Raw genomic sequence first — 23,556 nt, 5'->3', positions numbered from 1 at the left:
AGACCTACAAGATCTTGAGTTCAAGTTCTAGCCAACGCAGTATTTGAAATAAATATTGTGGCCTCCTCAAGAAAAATCCAACGATACACGTCTAAAACTCCCGCGGGATCTAAAAAAAGTTCCACCAACCTAGACGTGAGGAAAGGTGTTAAATATCTCTTTCATTAGATCGATCTTATGGATGAACCGGCTAAAGCATGAAATTCCACAAGTGGGATATTATTGATCACTTATGGTCTCTAGAATCTGGATTTTTCCACGGAGGGTGTATATATATACAAATCTCATTTACCCTAGTATGGTGTATATACTAATCTGATCTTCACCGGAAAGGACCGGACACGTTTCTTCTCCTTTCTCTCTGGCCATTGGTAAAGTCATAAGGTGGCATGTAGAGGGGAAGCAAACCTTGAACATTGGAAGCGTAAAAGCATGTGGTGCATGGGCGTGACTGGAAAATTAATAAACTAGGAAAAGATTACTTGGAAAAAAATTCAATGTTTTCCACTAGGAATCCGGCACGAGCGCTGCCTATTTAGGGAGAAGTCTTTGTCTGCAGCGCAAAGGTCAGTGAGCTCCAGGAGCTGAGTTGGGATGCCTTCTCGACTGCTCGTTCCTGCAGCTCACGTCGCACCGTCTTGTTCCATGTTCTTTCCTCTCTGCGCATTTTTGCATTGAAAATTAACCATGTTATCTATATGACTATATCGCAATGTATGTGAGAATTGAGCTGTTGCTCGAATAATTAGCAGACTGGTTCTGTCATCAGCGTAGAACTTGTGCACACTAGTACTATACATACAAATAGTGTAGCTTTGCAGAAGCCTATCTATGACATAGTATTCCCACCATCTCCACAGATATCTTTAAAAATATTAAGTATCAATCAGATCACCTCCTTGATACTCAGCATGTTGTTTAACATTGTAGCGGATATGCTGGCTATACTCATAGAGCGGGCCAAGGTTGATGGCCAGATTGAAGGAGTGATTCCACATCTCGTTGATGGTGGTTTATCTATACTTCAATATGCCGACGATACAATTCTGTTTATGGATCATAATCTTGAAAAAGCTCAAAATCTGAAATTAATTTTGGCGGCTTTTGAGCAGTTGTCAGGATTGAAAATCAATTTCCATAAAAGCGAATTGTTCTGTTTCGGTGATGCCCAAAATGATACGGCTCTGTATACAGAGTTGTTTGGTTGCGGGCAAGGCCAATTTCCTATTCGTTATTTGGGTATTCCGATTCATTATCGGAGACTTACAATCGCGGAATGGAAATTAGTAGAAGAAAGATTACAAAAACGCCTTAGTAGCTGGAAAGGTAAATTGTTGTCCCTGGGAGGAAGATTGGTACTCATTAATTCGGTACTCACAAATATGGTACCGTATATGTTATCATTCTTCATCCTACCGAAAGGAATTCTGCATAAACTCGATTACTATCGATCCAGATTCTTTTGGCAAGGGGACAGCGAGAAAAAGAAATATCGATCGGTTAAGTGGAGTATAGTTTGTAGTCTCAAAGATCAAGGAGGGCTTGGAGTTCATGACCTCGGAGGTCAAGAATTCAGCTCTACTCGGGTAAATGGCTGTTTAAGCTACTTACTGAGGATGGGACTTGGCAAACTATTCTTCGGAGAAAGTATATCGGTTCGAAGACATTATCCCAAGTGGTTTGGAAACCTGGGGATTCTCACTTCTGGGCTGGTCTTATGGCGACAAAACATGTATTTTTTCGCCATGGTACTTTCTCAATCAGGAATGGAGCACAGATACGATTCTGGGAAGATGCTTGGCTAGACAATGCACCCTTAAGTGAACAGTATCCTGCTCTGTATAGGATTGCTCGTCGCCAAGGTGATACCATTGCTACTGTAATGGCTACCTCACCTCCGAATGTGACGTTCAGACGGATTTTACTTGGACAAAGACTTGTGTCATGGAATACCCTAATTCAACGGCTCGGAGATATTCATTTATCGCCTGAACCAGACGAATTTAGATGGAACCTTCATGTAGATGGTACTTTTTCTGTAAAATCTTTCTACAATGCGATCCTTCTTTCGATTTACCGAGTTGATAGCAATAAGAAGATTTGGAAGATGAAGATACCATTAAAAATTAAAATTTTTGGATGGTATCTTCGTCGTGGGGTTATTCTCACCAAAGACAATCTTGTTAAGCGGAATTGGCATGGAAGTACACGGTGCGTTTTTTGTCATCAGGACGAAACAATCAAACACTTATTCTTCCAGTGCCAGTTCGCGAGATCTATATGGTCAGTCATCCAAGTAGCGTCTACCCTGTATCCTCCGACTAGTGTCGCCAATGTCTTTGGCAATTGGCTTCATGGTATCGATTCAAGGTTTAAGTTGCTTCTTAGGGTGGGGGCGCTAGCAGTTATCTGGGCGCTTTGGCTATGTAGAAATGACAAGATCTTTAATGACAAAAATTGCTCTTTGTTGCAGGTCATCTACAGATGTACAGGTATTCTCCGTTCATGGTTACCTCTTCAGCGAGTGGAGAACCGAGACCTATTTACGGAGGTCCGTACACGGTTGGAGGCTACGGCGAGGGATACTTTTTCCCTACATGGGTGGCAGCATAGTCTACGGATAGATGCCCCACCTACACCTTAGGCGTTATATGTTTCATCGTTCCGATATGTATCTCGCCTAGTTTTATGATTTATCCTTTTGGACTCGAGACAACAAAACGGCTGTGTGCATCCTGGTTATGCAGAGGCCGGATGTAATTGCTTCTAATAGTAATAAAGCATCCTTTATCAAAAAAAAAGTATATATCTAACTTCAATCCTTGTTACCTTTGCATGATTAATTATTGTTCATTTGTTCTCCTAGTACTTCAAAACCGGCCGTGCGGTTTGGATGGTCACCTGAGATGATAACAAATCAACATCAACCTTATGTTACGAGATCGCTGTAAAAATATCTCATGGTACGCGCACTGACTCAGTGGGGCGAAACAAAAGCTTACCTAGCTAGTAGAAAAGTAACTGGGGTGCATGGTTATCATATGTCGCAACAGATATTTCAGATGATAAAGGCGTTAGATTCATACTATGATCATGCTAGCTTTTGTGTAGGCATATAGTAGTAATGACTTGCATCATCCCTTTGGGGTTCTAAAGGTCTTCAGATATTCCCAAAAGGGTTCACAGATACGGACAAGAATGGAGGTAACTTTACTTTTTAACGTTAATTAATTTCTGGCTACTATAGGGATTTTTTAAGGTATCTGCAGGGCATCTTTGATTAGTATATCCATAGAAGATTGGATTAATTAAACTCACATGAAGGCAGGTTCAGAATGATTCAGTAATTCTACTGCACTTCAATTTTAGGCCCAGGCAATGTGGTTGATGCGACACAATGGGCCTGTGATATTTGAATCTGCGGCCTGCTGCAAGCAAGGCAACATCACGATTTAATTAATCAATAAAGATGACAAAATTCTCTTCAAGTATTGCATAGAGAGCCGACCTTTTTTATTCGATAAAGGAAAAATATTAGTTCTTTGAGATACCACTTACATCCAGAATCTACATCAACGAAATGTCCTAGAGACATTATGAACGCACAGCGCCCTAAAACAAAAGGAAGAAGAAAAAAGAAAGAAACACCCGCTATTGTGATTAATTCCCTGTAGCATAAACCAGCGCCAAGACGACACCCAAAGTCTAAGTTCTTCAAAAACGATGCCTCTAAAGAGGAAATGTTGTACAATTGTTGTTGTCGTCTAATCACAGTTCTTAGGTTTTCACCCTAGAGAAAGTTCACGCTCTCAAAATAATATCTTTGACAAGGCTATTGCTAAGCAAAATCAATTAAGGTTAGACTTTGAATTTCATCCTGAAAGATAAAGATTTATACTCCTCATATGTTACTGCCCTCACTTGTCGATGCCGCTGCCACGAGACATAAATCACGAAGCGAAGTTCTCATTGTCTTGAAGATTCGGTCTGCCATTACTAGACCTCAAATCTTAGCCACCATGACATTCTCAGCCACCCTACACCATGTAAATTGAAACATCAACATATCCCATAATATCAACCGACAACGAAGTTTCGTGTCACGCCCTCCTAAAGCCGCATGGGTTGAATATATCGACCCATACAACCAAATCTCATCCGATTCAGCATGTGCGTCCAAACTTTGTGGTACAAGACTACAGCGCCGACTTTCAGTGGACTTCATGTGAGCACTCTCTTTTCCGTGTAAATATAAACATATCGACACTTCTCAAGATCTGGACTACGGTGTACTGTGGTGGCGTGACCAAGAACAGTACGTCGAGTAACACCGAAGTTTGACCGCACGAAATTCTGCAAGGAAAGTACAGCACCTAGAAGTCCAGAATAAACTGCATAGACATGGAAATCAAGTAAAAATGTGAATCGGGGCCTTTCAGGAACACTCGCTTCGTCTGCACGTAATATGATGATAGAGGCCAGTGGGTGGGGATTAATTGGGATGGCAGTGCAGCTTGGTCTCTGGGTCGTTCTGTGATCACTACTCTCGTTCTTGGCCCGCCTCGTTCCGAGCTGTTGCACGATTGTTTTCATTCCGTGTTTCCATCGCGTCCTTCCTTGGTAACGAGTGTGGAGTAAGAACTACTCATCTCGTTTTTTGGGTTCTCCCGGTCTGGGAATAGGAGAGCTCGGCATGCATGATGACTTAGTGTTCCATATTTGACACGTAGAGTACAGATGTACTCCCTCCGTTCTGAAATAGTCTACATTCTAGCCCTAAAATTTGTTCTGAAATACTCTACATTCTAGCTTTTAGTCAACAACAACACTGAAAACGAGGTGATTTTACTCTTTTTATTGGATGTTGTTATTTTCAATGTAGCTTGGATTGGTTGTTCAAATATCTAAGTAGTACTAATAAATGCACTACTAATTTGTCTCATTTTTTCTAGAATGTAGACTAAATCAGAACGGAGGGAGTACGTACTAATCCTGCCTTAAGTCATGGAATACATACAGTCAAACACGCACCGAGAAAAGGAACAGGATCATAAGTGCACCGACTACATAAGTACTCGTGTTTTATATCCCTGGAAGCTGAAAACCACTCGAGAACTTAGACATCGGTCAATTCTTGGTGCGGACACGTGCCTAAGGGGCGAAGAAAGAGAGAGGAGGAGGCTTACAAGAAGCGGTCTAGGTTTCTGCCCCGTCTCGCCGGCAACATCGGTGGTACGCCTTGCGTCCGGAGTTCTCACTAGTAGAGAATGGAGCTTTAATCCTGGTTTTTTTTAGGTTTAGTCCCGGTTGCGCAACTGGGACTGCGCAATCAGGACTAAAACCTTTCCCCTCCCCCAGTCCCGGTTGAAATACAAACCGGGACTAAAAGGGCCTCCACGTGGTGCATCCAGGGAGTTCGGGGTGGAGCAGTTTTAGTCCCGGTTCGTAATACAAACCGGAACTAAAGGTGTCCACGCGTCAAGCGCTGGGGACATGTCGCCCAGTCCCGATTGAAATACAAACTGGGACTAAAAGAGCCTCCACGTGGTGCGTCCAGGGAGTTCGGGGTGGAGGAGCTTTAGTCCCGGTTCGTAATACAAACCGGGACTAAAGGTGTCCACGCGTCAAGCGCTAGGGACATGCCATTTCTCTACCACGGCAGAGATTTAGGGTTTTATGTGTTTCATTCAATCGACGTTGCTGCATGCATACAACAATTAAGGAACCATTACACGATATCGTCACGAATATAGACATCGTCATGAAATACAGTACAGGTAATGCATATTACAATATAAAGTCCTCTTTATGATCTCTATTGTCTATCCCTAATTTCTATATGTAAAGTTCCGATGGTATTCTCTATTTGGAGCTATGACCTTCCTAACTAAGAATCCCACTAATTCCTCTTGAATTGCTCGTATGCGACCCTTTGATAGGAGAGTGTCCCGCACGCATTGCATCTATTTTTTTAAAAAAATGAAACCGTGTCTAGGAGGAACTAGACTCTTTTTGGATATAGTAGAAGCAGGACTTTGCGTGATAATTCCGAAATTCGTCCTTGACAGGAACCGAACTCCGGTCGTTGGGGTGCGCCACTGCGATCCCAACGTGTAATATCCCAGTATTCGAGACGATTGCGAGGTAGATTTTAAAAAGGGATGTGCATTGCATCGTAAAATCGGGGAAATTTCGCGCTTTATTAAAAACTACAACACAAGGGGGGACAAGTTTCTCTCTCGACACTAGATAGGGTTAGGGTTTCGAGAGTGCGAAAACTTGGACCTATCCTATCTAAACTTAGGGTTTCGAGATAGAGGGGAACATTTCACATTTCAATTTAAGTTGCATGATTTAATTCAAACACGTTATGTTTGAATTTGAAATTCAAACCTCAATTAGTATATTAGAATTCAAATTATGAATAATCCATTAAACAATTATAGAAATTGGAAAAGTATGCTTATAAAAGAATACAAATTCATATGAAGTGCTCATGGGAGAAAACTGAGCTTTATTGATTATCACACACAAGATACATTGTCATTTACAATATCCATATGATTTATAAATATTACAACACATTTGAGAAATTGAATAAATGAAATAAGAAAAAGAAAAATTACAAGGAATTGAAATATTCTAAACTATACAAGTTAATCTTCAAGAACTTCTTGGTCAACATGATCTTGAGATCCTCTTGATCATCCATTTGATCCCTGCACACACACATAACAAACAAGGCATTATGCCAAGTGGCAAATCCACTTGGCAGATTAGAGAAAGAAACAAAAAATTGATGGATAATACCAAGGCTCAGCCGAGATGATCCATCAGCAGCCCAAGTTCCAACCATGGAACACACAAGCAGCTCACAAGGATACATGCATGCCCAACAGCACACAGGTCAGGGGAGAGTCACCAAAATGGTGCTAGGCATTGTTGTCGACCAGGAGAGCAAGGAGAGGACAATATATAAACTTTTTCAAGCCAAAACCCTAGCAGCTCATCGACAGCAGCTCCAAAGGGTAAGAACACTAGAACAGGAAGAACAGCAAACCACGAGAAACCATCCAGAAACAGTTTCACCAAGAACTGTTGACTGTTGAGCAAGCACATGATGGTGTAAATCATCACAAGCCCACCAGGAGGAGCAGGGCAAGCACAAACCACAATCCAGAAGCAAAACCTCTACACCAACAACCTTTCTAGGAGCTGGAGTGAGGTATAACCAAGAAATCCATGAACAAGCAACAGTTTTGCTCATAATTAAGCATATGCATCACACACAAGCCAAAGGGTAGGAATACCCTATGTGTATCATCATCTCGTGATGAGCCACTAGCTACTGGCAAAATAGGAGCATGGCCAGTAGAGATAATCCCAGGGAAACAATGATTCAAACCAAGTGTATCACCACTACAGTCAACCAAATGATCCAGCAAGGATTTGATGCACTACCAGCCTAGCCAACTCACCTAGCAGCTAGAGGTTCAATAAAACCATCAGACATATAGACAGATTATGTCTATTTAATTTTTCAACACCAAAAGCTACTGGAAATCCAGAAGAGGATCAACCAGTAAGCATTCATCAAGCCACAGTAAGCCACAGAGAGGGGAGCCACCTCTGACCGCAACTAGGTGCTGTCAGGGTCACCTCAAACCCTAAAACAGATAAGCAAGCCACTACATCATTACCCAGAAGGGTTCAGAGTGAGCTAGGGTCCCCAACCAATGGTTGGCATCCCTCTAGCTCAAGTCATTTAACTAAAAGAATCATAACTGAATAAACAGTTCATCTCATTTATCCATTTAATCAAGCCAAGCTACACAGATAAATGAAATACACCAATAACTAAAGGTCTAGACACTTGTCAATGATCCAGAGGATCACTACAAGCATCAACAGATGCTTAATCAAGCAATAACATGCACCAACACAAGGATTGGAGCTAAACAGGCACAAGGATAACCATCAGAGAAGCATAGGTAGTGAAATAGCAAGCAAGCGGCAAGCAACTGATGATTCCAAGATCATCAGGGCCTATCAGAGCATGCTAGAGCATGCCAAAGCATGCTAGAGTCTAGCCTAGCATCAATTCATGGACCAGATAAATGAATTAGCTAACAGTATTGCCTTCACAAGCATCAGCAACCACCGGTACTTGGTGTGGAGCTTGATACACAAGCAACAACAGCATGTAACATAATTCAGACAAGTGTATAAGCAAACAGGAAGCCCATGATGATCACATGATCATTCAAGGCCACAGAGATAAGCAGTTATCACTACAAGCAACAACAGATGAACATACAGATATAAATTCACCTTTTATAATTGTATCCAGAAGCACATCAAAGAAGAATGGATGCACTATGACACAGTGAAGCATAGCATGTGATCAACAAGCATACTGGCACTTGCACAAGCAAGAATTGCTCACTGCAATTAGCCAGAATCATTCCATAGACATACACATGAAGAGATAAGTAGCAGGATAACAACTAGAACAGCATGGCATTGCCAGGAGCACCACAACAGCAGCAGTAACACATATATGAGCATAGATATAGCAGCATCAGTAGAACAACATAGCAAGTATGAGCATGGCAGCACAGCAGCAGCAACCATGGCAGTAGCAAGGCAGGGCTAATCACACAGCAGCAGCAACCATAGCAAGAGCATAGGGTGGCCATGAACACATCACAGCAGAGGAGGAGCAAGTGCTGGTGTACTGGCAAAGCCAGCACGCCAAGGAGATGGATGCCAATGCATCCAAAGGAAGGAGAGGAGGAAGAACATGTAAGAGTGAGAGGGAGGCGAACATACCTGTGAGCAGGAGCTTGTCGTCACAGCCATGGCGGCCACGGCGGCGCGGACCGAGGCCACGGCAGCGCCACGCCGCGGCCGAGGCCAGGCCGAGCACCACCGCCCCCGAGCACCACGAACAGGCCGTCGAGCAGCCCTAGGGAGGCCTGGAGCGTCCACCGACGCGCATCGCCGGCGAGGACCGCAACCCTAGCATCAGAGAGGGTCGAGGACGAGCGAACCACGACGCAAGCGTCAGATCGACGCGCCATCACTGGCTGCGTCGATTGCTCCCCATGGCGAGGGCCAACATCGCCGGAGTTAGCCGGAATCGGCCGGCGACGGCGAGGGTGACACGAGCGTCGCGAGAGAGAAATTAGGGTTAGGATTTCAGTCGGGCGAGAGAGGAGGAGAGAAGTGAGGCTGGTCGAGCCGGACCAGGTGGGTCGGTTCGACCTAACCCACTGGGTTTCACCGACAGGTGGGCCCAGGGGTAGTTTGGTCTTTTCCTAATTCTTTTAAAAACCAGAAACTTTGACCAAATTTTAAAAATTGAATATAACTCTAAAGAAATAGAGAAAAATATGCAAACCACTGAGAATTTAATTCTCTATCATAATAAAATAAGATATAGAATTTTTTAGATAATAATATTTGAACCATTATTTAATTCAAATAAAAATGGATTAATAAAGAATCATTAAGACCATATTTTTAATGATTAAATAAGTACATAAATTAAAAAGGACTTCAAAATAACTTGGCAATATTCCAAGTTAATATTTTCACTCCTAACGATTAATCATAAATTTTTCTCATTCGACACCTCTGACATGAAATAACAAGACACCGGGAAGGGGGGGAACCAAACCCTAAAAATGGAAAGCATGCATATTTGAATCTTTAAACATTGCCCTTATCGAACAATGATGCTATCTTTCAGAAACAGAGGACAAGGGTCAGTCCACACCATCCATCTACAATACTTTGCAGTCTTCAGGCAAGTTCATCGCTTGCTCATGTTACTTTGAGTATTTTTACCAAATTACTTGCAAAGTACTATGCTTATCACTCTTGCATGAAAAGCAAAGATGTTAATTTCATAACTATGAATATGACTATGTGGTGGGCAATGGAACCATGGTATGAGTATGGTGGAGGTTCCATTGCAAGGGTTTGTATCCATCTAGGGTTAACAACCAATGTCGTCCAGTGATTCTTGTGCCGTAAAACTCGTGTTAACCATAAGATCTGGAGTGGGACGGAGTAGTCAAGTGTATTTCTTCATCTCGTACATCAACGGATGCGCTTACCGTAGCAGTTGTGTCTTGCGAGAACAACCGGTGGGTGGGGATCCCATTCTAATTCCCCACGGTAATGTGGTCTATGATGGGTTGCAACGGCCAGCGAAGGTATCAAGGTTGCAACCTGACAGTTGTCGAGGTCAGAAGATATCCAAGTGATATAGATCGGCGAGGACCCAAGGTCGGAATTGCAACAAAGGGTGGGTGTGCGAGGTCGCGGAGGAATGCAATATTGGCTAGGACCTTATACCGGGCCTCACACCACGGAAGTGTGGACGGGAAAGCTGCCCGGTTGGCACCAAGGTTAAGATCTCTTATGGGTAAAGCAACACACCTCTGCAGATTGTAACAAATCGTGACCTGTCACTTCCCTTCGGGGATTTAGAAGCTGCGAACACAGCCGGAAAGGAACTCCATGAAGTTCTAGTAAACCGGTGAAGGCTGATGGACATAGTTCTTCTGAATAAAAGCAACATTTTGAAGAAATGATTATGAAAACCTGCATTGGTATTAGACTTTCTGGTCTAATGCCGTAGCTAGTGCATTAAACACCTCTTTCCTATAAAGAACTTGTTGAGTACGCTCGTACTCATACCTCTTATAATTCCCTGCTTAGATTGTCTGAATCACCTTGAGGAGACCACCGAAGGACCAAACGGAGCAGATGGGATCTGCTACGAAGAACCAGACCTCTCTGGAGGAGTAGAGGGGGTCGACTACCTTATCGTCTACGGAACCGGGGAGGTTCCAGAAGGAGAACAAGTGTGAACCACTGTAGTGATAGTAGTAATCGAGCAGCACGAACTCTTTAGCATTTACCTGCTCGAGTCCAATAATGTATAACTTAGTAAGACTTCTATTAAGTAAGTTAAGTAAGGTTCAACCCGAACCTAGGAGTAAACCTCTATGGACCCAGGAGGAGCTCCGAGATGATGTACATATATGGATTGTAATAATATGTGAATGAGTTTGAGACCAGCTATGTTTTTGTTGTACTACTCTAAGGGATGTAATATTTGCGGATTGGTACTTCGCGAATGTTATATCAACGACTGGCATACTACAACATGCAGTGGTATGCAGGGTCACCACACAACCACTGGGCTAAGCCCACGTCGTCCGTTGCATCTAATTTTAAAAAGGAGATCAATATATATATAGGAATGGAACTCAACAAAATTGATGGTAATAAAATAAGATTGTGAATATTGTTTACATGCATGAAGGGAAGAGATACCCCCCCCCCACCCCCAATGACAGGCCATCTCGCGAATAAACTCGCAGTACGTAGTATCCACATAAATTATTTTGAGCTTCCCGCTTGAAACACTTTACGGAAATATAGTTTGATTAAACTAATATTCAAGCATGATAATGCATGGTATTGAAACAATAATCAAAGAGATTCGCGGACATAGCTATAGTACTACTTACATCGCGATCCCGAAATGTAAGCTTCGATTTCCATTCACCCCTAACGGTCTTGATGAACCGTTTCCAAACCGTGCCTGGCAAAGAAAAATAAGTAAAGGAGCTATTAATTACTTGATATCAGGAAATGAACGGAAGATGCCGATATAGGGCGATAATAATTGAAATTACCTCCGGAGCATTGCACTCGAGTCCGCCCATTGCCCATGGTCCTTACGTTTCGAGTCCATGAAAAGTACTACTCATTTGTCAAGCTGAATGATTAACGAATATAGTGAAAGTTGCGCACGCATACCTCATAGGATTAATTAGACTTAACATCGAGTAAGCGAAATCGAATGTGTATAAGACTAACACTCACTCGAAGTTGTAAGGAAAGAATATTTCCGATTTGGTTTCTTGTTTTACTAAAAACATTAGCAAGTTATCCTCTGTGTCCTTGGAGTATTGTTGTACCGTAACTTGATGAACAGTATTTGGGTCAATGAACCCAATGTCATAGAGTAGTCCTCTTTTGCATTCAAGAATCTTCATTCTGCATAATATATAGAGTATAAAAGAATATAGTGAGGATAATTATTAGTGCAATGAACGAGCCCACACTGACTTAGAGTTCCTATTCTTCTTCTTTTAGGTATTTGCAGTGTCTTCGGGCGGGTGATGCGGCAGCTACATCGTGAAGTCATAACAAGGTCGTGCCATATTTATGTTCCGGCAGTGCGCCTAGAGCCAGCGTAGGACGTGTGGAGTTGTCTTCCGGGCGGATTTCCTCAAAGCAAGTCAGTATTCACGTGGTTGATGTGTTTACGGGTTTGGCCCTTCCGGTCTACGGTTCTCATCTTTAGCGATGGTTGTATAGAATATATGTGCTAGCCAAGTTTTCCAAAAATCCGAACAGTTGGAAAAAAGGGTATTTGTGTCGGTTGGTGTGGTTGCGGGTTTGGCCCTTCCAGTCTATAGTTTTCATCTTTAGCAATGGTTGTATAGAATTGATGTACAAGCCAAGATTTTCAAAAGTACGAACCGTTGGAAAGAGGGTAGGCAATATATTTATACTCAACACTCCCTCATGTCTAGGCTATTTTTTCCTTAGTGTGAGTTTGGTGTGGGCCCCAAAGTATTTTTTTTCTTTGTTTTTTAATTCTTGAGAAATCTTGGCTCGATGCCATATAGGACCGATGCACTAGCCAAGTTTTCCAAAAGTCCGAATTGTTGGAAAGAGGGTAGAAAATATATTTATATTCAACATGTTGTTGCTACGAAGTGTCGGTCCTTTGGGGTCTTGGGGTAACGACTTCTTGTATGCCTACTATGACAAGTTTTGCCTAGCTCGGTGAGGGAGGGGCGGAGACGGTGGCACGCCATCAGAGGAGTCTGCCGGAAAGCAGGTGTCACCGTCGGGGAAGTGTGGCGGTGAGGCTCGTGTTTCTCCTACTCCGCGGGTTGGGGGATCCGAATGTCGAGGTGGCAGCCTCGGGGAGACACGACACCTACTCTTTTTCAAGTAGTGCATGTGGGTGTGGGCTGGCCTCCTCGTTCGTTTAAATGGCGAGGTGTCTGTCATGGTGTCGGGATACATCTTCGGCTTTCGACGCCAAATCTAATGATCTCAATTCACCCTCCCCCTCGAGTGTGTCTCGACTCGTCAGATCTGGCACTTGGTTGAGGGTTCTAGCTATGGGGATTTGTAACCGGGAAAATCCGTATTCAGTTGTTGGTCTCTCTTATAACTACATTTTGGATGTTGTTTTCCTCCCCCAAATGCATCATTATGGTCATGTCTCCCTCCCTCCCCTTATCTTCTCCGATGTGAAAACCTTAAATCCCATGGATTGGACAATGATGATGATTTTCGACAGCATGACCTTCTTGGGGGCGTCTTCTTGGGAGCGTAGATGGGTTTGTGGATGTGTTATTGCATTGAGTGTGGATGGTAGGCAACGGTGTGGTCCGTTCAGTGGTTTCATCGATGATGGATGCAAGTGAATTTCTTATGGATCGCTTATGGATCGCTTGTGGGTGCATTTTCCTATATTGTGTCCGTATTGGATCGGTGGTGGTGAGAGCAGGATGCTTCTTCCTACGTATCTGACATGCTTCATTGCCGTTCAGTGCTACGTTGAGAAATGTTGCTTCCTTCTTTGTTGATCAGTAACATCTTCTTCTCTTTGTGTGGACCAACCTAGACTACAACGACATTGTTCTCAATGCAAGCATGGTGTTGCGAGGCAGTCATTCGGAGGCCTTCACCTCGGTTGTTGAGCTATCTTAGTCATTATTAGCCCCAACAAAGAAGAACCCCATGCGTCAGTGATCCCTGACATAAATCTCGTCGCAACTGAAGCAAAATCTCTAACAACAACATTCAGCCAACTCAACTGGAATGAGGCATTGAACCTGTTGTGGTGGGGTTGGCTCTGGAGTGGTCAACAACCGAGCAAGTGCTATTTGTGCTAGCGGGGAATTGTATTGTAACTGTGTTGGCCGTAGGAGGATCGAAGGGGCACAAGCGCCATGTAGGGCCAAAAGATTGGTGTAGTGAAACTGTTGCAGGACATTGTTGTTGTGCATAGTCATAGGCCTTGGAAAAGGAGATGGTTTGAACTTCTCCCATGTCGGCATGTCAAAATCGCACTTGGGCTATAAGTACCAGTAATTGAGCATCATTAGTAAGGTGGTACGGTGTAGTCTCGGACCTTATCGCCCTCGTTCGTGCATTGTCCATGAAGAAACTTCTCGACTAATCTATCATAGTTGGAAACTCGATCTTGTGGAACTAGGGCATGCCAGAACTGAACCTGGTCCTATGTGATGGTTTGGCAGGCGACAGAAGGGTGGGTGGATCCATAGACGATGGGTTGGGGCGCAACCAGACCGGCGTAAGAATTGGGCTAGCAGGTGGATTCATGAAGGCGGCGTTAATATATGGTTGCTGATACAATTGATGATCGTAATTTGAGAGGGATTGGTGTGGGATTCGAGCTAAAAGGTGGGGGTGTGAAGTGGCTCAGCATCGAGTAAGGAAATGGGTAGAAGGGGGAAAGGGGGGAAACGGCTAGTGTAATGGGAGTGGTCGATCTTCCTAGTGGCCAAAGGTCTGTCGGTAGCGACAATGGCGATTCCTCTGCTGGAGAAGGGGCCACTGGAGGCGTTGTTGGCAAGGGACGCACAAGTGGCGTCATAGGTTGTTGTTGCATCCGCCAAATCTAGTGGTGAGCGCAAGCAGGCATTGTTCGAGATTCTCCAAGCGCTGCACCATCCGGGCAAGGAGGACCTAGTCCTTCTCTTGTTGGTGTGTGAAGGTCTCCAATTGCTTCGCAAACCTTCAATTGCTCCACAATCTCGATCTTAATTTCTTTTCCTGAGATTGTAGATGGCACTGGTATTAAACTGGAAGAAACTAAACAAGAATTGTTGAAAAAAAGATAAAGTAAACGAAAATATTCTTGTCTCCTTTATTGAGAGTGGTCTCCCCTTTGTATAATAGACAAAACTTAACCAACAAGTCAGTAAATCTACTCAAACCCTAATACAATGGACTTGACTCTTTTCTAACAAAGTAGTTTAATCAATTAGGATTGTAATTAAAAGATAAGACTCCACGAGTTTGATGGGCTGACCCACATAACAATGTTGTTTGGGGAGTATTAACATACGGTTTTGCAAGCTATTGGTTGACCGAGACTTATCTTAGAGCATGGTCATCTCCGGCCATTAGATTGTTCGTCATGTGAGTTATAAGTGGGCTGCAACTGAGTTTTCTAGTTGCAAGTTAGTTACAACTGAGCAAATCTATTTTTAAAGGTTTTATTTGCATCATTATTCTTGTTAGCTAAATCACGGTCGAGAACTAGTCGCTCTCGTTAACTTAAGGCCGAAGTCACGACTTAGATTTATAAATATATCCAGATAGAAAATGCATTTATACTTGCACTCTGACAAGAGCTAGTGTATGCTCATTATTGCTTAGAACTGATGCACTCTCTTGGGTACAGTTTTAGCAGGCGCACACACAGTTTAAAATAAAATTTAATCATTAACTTAATTAATAAAATATAAATTATATTTCTACAAAAGGTGTACCATTAGATTCATATTCAAAAAAGTTTCCAATGCTATAATTTTTGTAACACATAATTTATATTTTAGTGATCAAAATAATGATAATGTATTTTCTTAAACTATATGCATGTCTGTTAAACTGATTCAGGAGGAAGCAGTAATCTACATTCAACGACGTTCATCAAGAGCCGTTTTCCGGTGTGGAACTTTGCCAAAAACGCCAAGTTTACAGGGCCCCAGGGAGCCACTGTCCCACGCCACACGTGCACGGTGGCGACGCCGATGTTACACGCACAAACACACGGGGGCCCGAGCTGCGCGCATCGATTGGCCGCGTAGGAGGAAGAGTACAAGGGGATTAAATTTGGGGTGTGTACCCTGGAAACATGGGATCCTGGATGCTAACAAACTTATTACATGGGTCACGCGTGCCAAGGGGCATGAGACGGAGGAGACTTGAAACGGAAGGGTTTGACTCCAGCCGCCCGAGTAGCTAGGGAAGCAGTAGGTAACACCAAACGAGAGGCCGCACGAGTGGTTTCAGGCACATAGCCCGATCAATGTCAAGCACGCAAGCAAGATCTGAGAGACAAAGACAAGCACCATACCTACATACTCCATCTATAGGAGCTGCGTCTAGCCCACCGGTTAGTTACCGATTCCATGACCATTTCATGACATTATGATGCAGACATCTGAAGTTTTGTAGGTGTAAGAACTTATCAGTATACACACCATCAGTAGAAGAACTGCATGTGTTCATTAGTAAGGTCTTAATCTTTAGTGATCACCGACAGGTGGGTCCAGCACTCCTAGTACTCTACAACGAGTATGAACTCTAAAATCTCAATACTACTACGTATAGAACTTCATGGGTTTCCACAAACCAACTTATAGCTTTCGTCTCAGAGGTTTGACCCTAAGACGGTCTATAAACCCCCTATTAGCAGTAAACCTCCAGCATCATTTAAGTCGAAGGTCCTTGCACTGTTGGGTGCTTGGAGGACAGGGTTTGGAAAACTTGGGCCCATGGGATTTTGGGTTTCACCATAGTTTTTCTTACTCCTCTCTCTGGCTGGAGGTGAGGAATGAGGGAGGTTACGCTTGGATCCATGCAGGATTTTCGCATCAATGTCTGTAGAAGTCCCGGTGATGCGCCCCATGCAGCACGAATGGGCAAGCCTGAGTTTTCCGGTTAAAGTATGATGGCATGTGACTACGATGGTACCCTAGTGAATAGTGGTGGTGAGGCATCTTGATTTTTCCTTACTTTGGCTTCTTGCATCTTAGCAGCTGGCTATAGCCCATGAATGGTACAAACATCAGATGGATGCATAAAATATATGGATTTGTGTATAAATAGCAAGAAATTAAAGAAAAACATATAAGGATGTTGGCTAACCTTTGCTTGAAACTGAAATTGGTTGGACAGGTTAAATAGTCAGAAAGGTGTATACCCTAAGTCCACTGCAAATGATGTCTGAGCCATAAAATACAGGAGAAGTTACGACTTTCAGAGTAGTGACAACCGAATGCATGCAAGAACTGTCCCTACAAGACAAAGGTGGTTAATCGATTGCACATACAAGATCCTTGTCCGTAACACATCAGCAAATAATACATCACTATCCATAGAGTAAAATAATAGCCGAGGTCAGGCTTAACGAAAGTTTGACCCTTCACAATCTTACAATGGCTAGAGACATTAGCATATTTTCAGAAACATAAATAATTTTGGTATATATGGCTCTGTCTTTTTGGCTTTATTTTAGAGATGAGGAACGTCTACTACTATCTTAAGTGTACTCAAAGTAATACTAGTTCATAAACATATTTTTCCATTTAGAATTATTTTTTTATTTCTGCACATAATTCTAACTGAAAATTTGTATTTCATTACAGAAAAGGAGATTAGATGGCAAATGGAATAGTTTGCCAGCTCAGCACTCTGTCTGCTGCAATTTTCTGCATGGGTATCACAGAAGTACCAAAACCTAAACTGTTTTCCCTGTGGATCGAGTTCAATAATATGAATGAGGAACAAATGCCTTCCTTCTTTGGAACATGATGTAGACTATACCATTTACTAGAAGTAAATTTTCTTCTATTTTCTGTGAGGTTGTGCAAAATGTTAGGAGCACAAAAATGAGCAAACAGAGCATAAAAAGTCCAAACCCACTGAAGTCCCCCCAACTCCCTCCAAAAAAAGAGTTGTTGAAGTCGTAATACTTACAAACATAAAAGGTGAGTGGGAAAAGGCATGATTTGAAAGGAATTTTTGGATCAGGAGAGGAGATCAAAGGTATATGTTGATACCAATGTAAAATATTGATGTTGTCAGAGGGAATTAGACTCCCAGTGCTCCAATATAAAACTGTACTTGGAATTTGGAAGCCTCTTGATGTCTTGGGAATTGTTACTTATACATCAACTATAGACAACTTAAGGAAACCATAATTAAAAATAATAAGCTAGCCATCTAGTGGGTTAACTTATTCTCCCAGAAGGCTTAATTATAGCAGTAACACGTATGTCTGAACTTTGTCAGCTGCAGAGTAACGTTAAGTAATTCAGTCCCAAGTAATCAAGATATTGCTAATCCCAAAATGGCCCCAGAATTTGTACAGCTCATTGAGATCCTCGTCGGCGTCGTCATGTGGTAAAGACCAAAGAGACCCTACAGAGTTCAACAATGGTTGAGTATTCTAAAGATCTGCTATAAGAACCTGTTCTTGCGTGTGTGCAAAGGTGTGAACAATAAGCCGAATAGTAGGAAGAGGAAACCCTACAAAGGGAACAACCAAGAGAGCTAAGTTCAACTCTGGAACTTAAGACCGAGCTTATTTTTCTCGTTAAGTAGCTGAAAGCCAGAGTACCGTCATAGTTTTTTTGCTCGTTTTGGCTGATAGAAATAGGCAGTGCTTAGAGGTAGACTTTTTAGGTTTGAAGTTAGGAAGTCGCTGTTCTATGTCAATCTTATGTCTAGTGATAGAACGTTCTCCCTCTTCTATCCTCAATAATCAGTATAAACCTAGATCCTTGCTAGTTTATATCCAGTAAAGTCTGATCTTACACATCATCCATTAGGGTTTAGTACGTCCCTGATAACCAGAAGTAGGTTACACTGCTTGAGCTAGTTACTTAACACCCAGCTAGTGGTTGTTCACGGTGGTGGAGCTATGGAAGAGATCAGAAGTGATGACATAGAGAAGCAAGATGAAGTTATGTTACCTGGCTTCAGGTTTCATCCAACGGATGAAGAGCTTGTCAGGTTCTATCTCAAAAGGAAGATCCAGCAGAAGTCTCTTCCCATTGAGCTTATTAGGCAGCTGGACATCTACAAGTTTGATCCATGGGATCTCCCAAGTAAGATTCTGTAAATCCCTTGTCAACTATCTTTTGTTTCTCTGCAGTCTGCACAGACCAACAAAGAGATATGGTCATATGAAGCCTTTATATTCAACGATAAAACTACTACTGGTACATATTTCTTGTTTCTGTATGGTTGTCATGAAGTATGCATGCTCCCATCTTTGAAACCTTGTATTTTGGTAGATATTTTCTTTCCACTCGTTTCAGAAGAGAACTCTGACGATTTTGCATGCATCTTTTGGTTACTGTTTCTTTGAGGTTGTGCTCAGCAAATAAAAGAAGTTTAATATTCCTCCGTCTTAAAAAGGATGCCGTGATTTGTCTAAATTTGGATGTATCTATACACTAAACACTAAAGTGTCTAGATACATCCGAATTTAGATAAATATGCGACATCTTTTTTAAGACGGAGGTATTACATCGGATGTTTTTTCCACCTATTTTGTAATACTCACGACTAGATAGCACCCTTTGTATCATGAAGCCAACTAGTTTTGGGGGTTAACCCTAGGAAAATATTTATAGTAACATTTTCAAGTCAGCCATAATAGCATCTTACTCGTATAGTTGTTTTTGGAGTAACCACTACATAAGCATGCACTTTAGCACAGAGATACTAGATGTATGTTATCACACCATTCCATCTTTGAGTTTATATGATCACCCATGTAGGTTCTTAATGATTTTGGCTTTAGTGGTATATCACTATTGTTAAGGCTAAATAACTGACTAACAGGTTTAAAAGTTGAGTTCTTTAGGATAAAAAAAAAGGCAAGCAAGCATGATTCATCTGCATTTATCACTTCATATTCTTGACCAAAATTTCACCAAATGGATAAGCCTAACTTAACTGACCTGTAGTCACATATAAAGTTTGACGATACACAGCATGAATCTTCTTCTTGGTGACAACTACTTACAAAATTAATTTCTTTTCTGAATGCAGAACTAGCAAGTACCGGGGAGAAGGAGTGGTATTTCTACTGCCCAAGGGATAGGAAGTATCGGAACAGCACAAGGCCTAACAGGGTAACTGGAGCTGGCTTCTGGAAGGCTACTGGAACTGACAGACCAATTTACTCCTCTGACGGGAGCAAGTGCATAGGCTTGAAGAAATCTCTCGTCTTTTACAAGGGTAGAGCGGCCAAAGGCGTTAAAACTGACTGGATGATGCATGAATTTCGGCTGCCATCACTCACCGATCCTTCATTGGCACAGAAGAAGCCACTGGAGAAGACTATTCCACCAAATGTAAGCAATTTACATCCTGCAATATTTGTGAGAAACAACTCTGAATTAGTGACTAAGCATGTAATTATAATGCGACTTATGTGGGATAAAAATCTACAATATCCTCTAAACCTTTAAAAAAATGCTGCCACTTCAGGTCTTCCATATATACTGAGATAATATGCAATATATTTCCTTTCAAAACTGATAGCCTGAAATATGAACTCCAAAATGTAAATAAATGTACATATATCAGCATGTAAGGGTTCAAACCTGGTAAATTTTTCATTGTCACATACAACTTTGTTTGATATTTCATATACTGTTGAAAGTGTAAAATAATATATAATTTATCTTTCACATTGAAAATCACTAACCCGCATTTTTTTCTAATTTCCCCTCATGAGCAGGATTCCTGGGCCATCTGCAGGATTTTCAAGAAAACCAACGCCACAGCACAGAGAGCGCTCTCACACTCCTGGGTCTCTCCTCACTTATCCAGCACAAATGGAACCTACATTCCTCCTCATTTGCAGAACACACATAGAAGTCGGCATGCCTCAGAGAACACATCATCCGCAATGACAAACATCATCTCCTCCAACATACAGTTCACTGGCAGTGGATACTTTCCTTCAGTAGTTTCCTCCTGTCAGAACACACTCAGCATCATTGACAGCATCAGCAGGCCAGCTACATCCATACTTCTCCCTCCATCGGATGCAGAACATCAGGCCATGAGTATCCTCTCAGCAATCCCGCTTGATCTTCAGGCTGGGATGGACATTGCATCTATGGTTCTGAACCAATCTTCCATTACACTCTCCAACATGGACAGATCAACGCCCACAAACATTGAGTTTGCTCAGCCTCAACAATGCAATAGCAACATGATCAACAGATGCATGGTCGACTTGCCTGATATCAGCAACAACGTCGACGGAGCTCCACGGTCCATCAGTTTCCCGTACAACCTGCAAGGGCCACTTTCTGATGACTGGAGGGCGAACATTCCTTGGGACTCACTCCCTTGCACCACTGAGGTCACCACGAATTACCAGCCGACCAAGTGCTACACTTGATTTGTACTCTGTAGCAATGTAGATTTTGTTTTAGAATGCAGTAGAGAAAAGTAACAATGTTGATTTGGTTTCAGAATGCAGTAGAGATTAGTGTCTGCCTCCATCTGCTAGTATTACTGTTAGCATGAAGAGGTATTAGAAATTCGGTCTGTTAACAGTAGGGCAGTGTTAGTGACCAGCGCCAGCGCCAGCCTTGGAACTAGTATTTCGATCTGTTAAGTCTAACAGAGTTATTAGAAAGCAATGTACCACTATGTAAGGAATTAGCATGCATTCATGGAACTGATCACCCTTCTGTGCAAGCTGTTGTAGCTCTCTCATATGTAAAACTGTAAGCGTGAATCAGTTCCAGTTTTGTCCATACTTGCATGTACTGCAGAATTGTGCTATGTATCTTTTTCGAGGAGCTATATACTAGTACTTCGTACCTTTGATCCTCTCCACTTCTACCATTTCTCAAGGAACTATACTGAGTATCTTTGATCCTCTCGACTGCATCTTTTTTCCCTCTAGTATTTGAGAACATGGACGGTTGTCAGTGCACATACCTTGTGCAGAAAGATCATTTGTAACAGAAGAAACAGCTAGCCTGCGTGGCGTCAAAGGTCGCGTTGCGAGCGGCGGGACTTGGGTTCTGAAGTGGCGGGGCTTCGTCGAAACTGGTTAGTTCACGACGCATGGCGCCGTGCGATCCAGTGGCATGGCGACAGCGACGGCGCTGGTGCTGCCCCGTTGCGCACCGGCGCGAGGCAGTCTCGATGGGGGCACTTCGCCGAACGAGTGGCGCGTCCCCCGGACCGGGGCTTGCGGCCTGCGTCATGTAACAGAGCAGCTCGCACCATGGAAGCACTGTCCATTCTCATGTCGAGTCTGCGATCTCGACGGAGCAGACGGGGAATTTTTTGACGTTTCCGGTGGCCAGCCAGATGATGCAGGAGCAGTTGCCGGCCTGCCGCCAGGACATGCGGAGAATTTGATGTTTCAGATTAGCACAAGGCCACTGAAATTTATGGCTCAGTTTGGCTGGTACAAATGGGCCGACATCTATTGCAAGGGCCCGTTAAGGATTAGACAGGCCCATTTGAGAACGTTTGGCCTATTCAAACAATCATGAGCTCCCATCTAAAATAACAATCTTGTTCTCTCAAAAAAAAATCTAAAATAACAATCATGAGCTCGTAAATGGTGAATGGAACCTGGGTGCGCGCATCCATTTACGAAAAGTTTAAAAAAATGCATTTTAAAAGTTCCCAAAAAATGTGAAGTAAATTTTTGCATGTAAATATTATGATGATACTTACTCGTGTGTGTTTTCACGGAAAAATACCATTGTATGTGACCTACACAAAAATGACAAAATGCAAATTCCTATTCACAGTGAATAGTACAAATTCTTGTTCACTATTCTCATTTGGATATTTTGTCATCTTTATGCAGAGCTACACACAATGGTATTTTTTCGTGAAAACTCACTACGGTAAGTATCAACATAATATGTACATGCAAAATTTTACTTCACATTTTTGAAACTTTTAAATAGCATTTTTTGAACTTTACGTAAATGGGTGCTATAGCTTGTATATTTCTAAAAACAGTGGAATTTTTATAGCTCTTTGTGCTACTGTTGATGATTATTAATAGATCGGAAAACTTTTTAAAAATTAAAATTTTCTTACAACATGCTAGCTCTAGATTTTACACAAAAGTTACAAGAGCTTCAATCTTCCCGAATAAGTTAAGGATAGAAGTTTTATCCAGGCATGGAGGTACCCATGGAGACCGAACAGGACAAGCAAAGGTGTAGGGCCATTTTCCCCATGGATCTTGTTGGGTAGGTACTCGCAAACTCCCGGCTCAAACATGGGTGTAATTTATCTCTACCGATACCCGTTGCATACCCATATGACATGTGGGTCTCGTACGGCAGTGATACAAATCTATGTGTACCTCCCAAACTAGCATATTTCCTACTCCCTCCGATCCAAAAAAAAAAGAAGTATCGGACGGTCACTACAAATGTATTTTACAAATAAACCCTTCTAAAATCAGAAAAAACGGAGGATCCTCCTATCCTGGTCGTCGGCTAACTGCCGCCGGCCGGCGTGCAGGCATGACTTCCTCGGCTACGGGCGGAACGCGAGCAGAGCGGGCCAGCGGGCGCCACCACCGTCCTACTATTGCACGCGTACGCCAGCGGGAAGTCCACCGCGCCGGCCGGCGAGCCGCGGCGTCGGCATGTTTTCAGCGGAGGCGCCATTTCATCG

The 23,556-nt window shown here is 42.6% G+C and overlaps 1 protein-coding gene across 1 annotated transcript; it reads left to right on the top strand.

The window, feature by feature from the left end:
• The first annotated feature begins 18,787 nt into the window (after nt 1-18,787).
• LOC124688312 (putative NAC domain-containing protein 94) lies at nt 18,788-21,292 on the top strand. Its single transcript, XM_047222003.1, has 3 exons — nt 18,788-18,974; nt 19,927-20,231; nt 20,621-21,292. The coding sequence occupies exons 1-3, from the start codon at nt 18,788-18,790 to the stop codon at nt 21,290-21,292; spliced, it is 1,164 nt and encodes a 387-aa protein (XP_047077959.1).
• The last annotated feature ends 2,264 nt before the right edge of the window (nt 21,293-23,556 follow it).

The sequence above is a fragment of the Lolium rigidum genome, chromosome 2 (assembly GCF_022539505.1).
Source record: "Lolium rigidum isolate FL_2022 chromosome 2, APGP_CSIRO_Lrig_0.1, whole genome shotgun sequence".
NCBI lineage: Eukaryota > Viridiplantae > Streptophyta > Magnoliopsida > Poales > Poaceae > Lolium > Lolium rigidum.
Note: the sequence above shows the minus strand (reverse complement) of the source record. Positions and strands in the feature narration are given on the sequence as shown.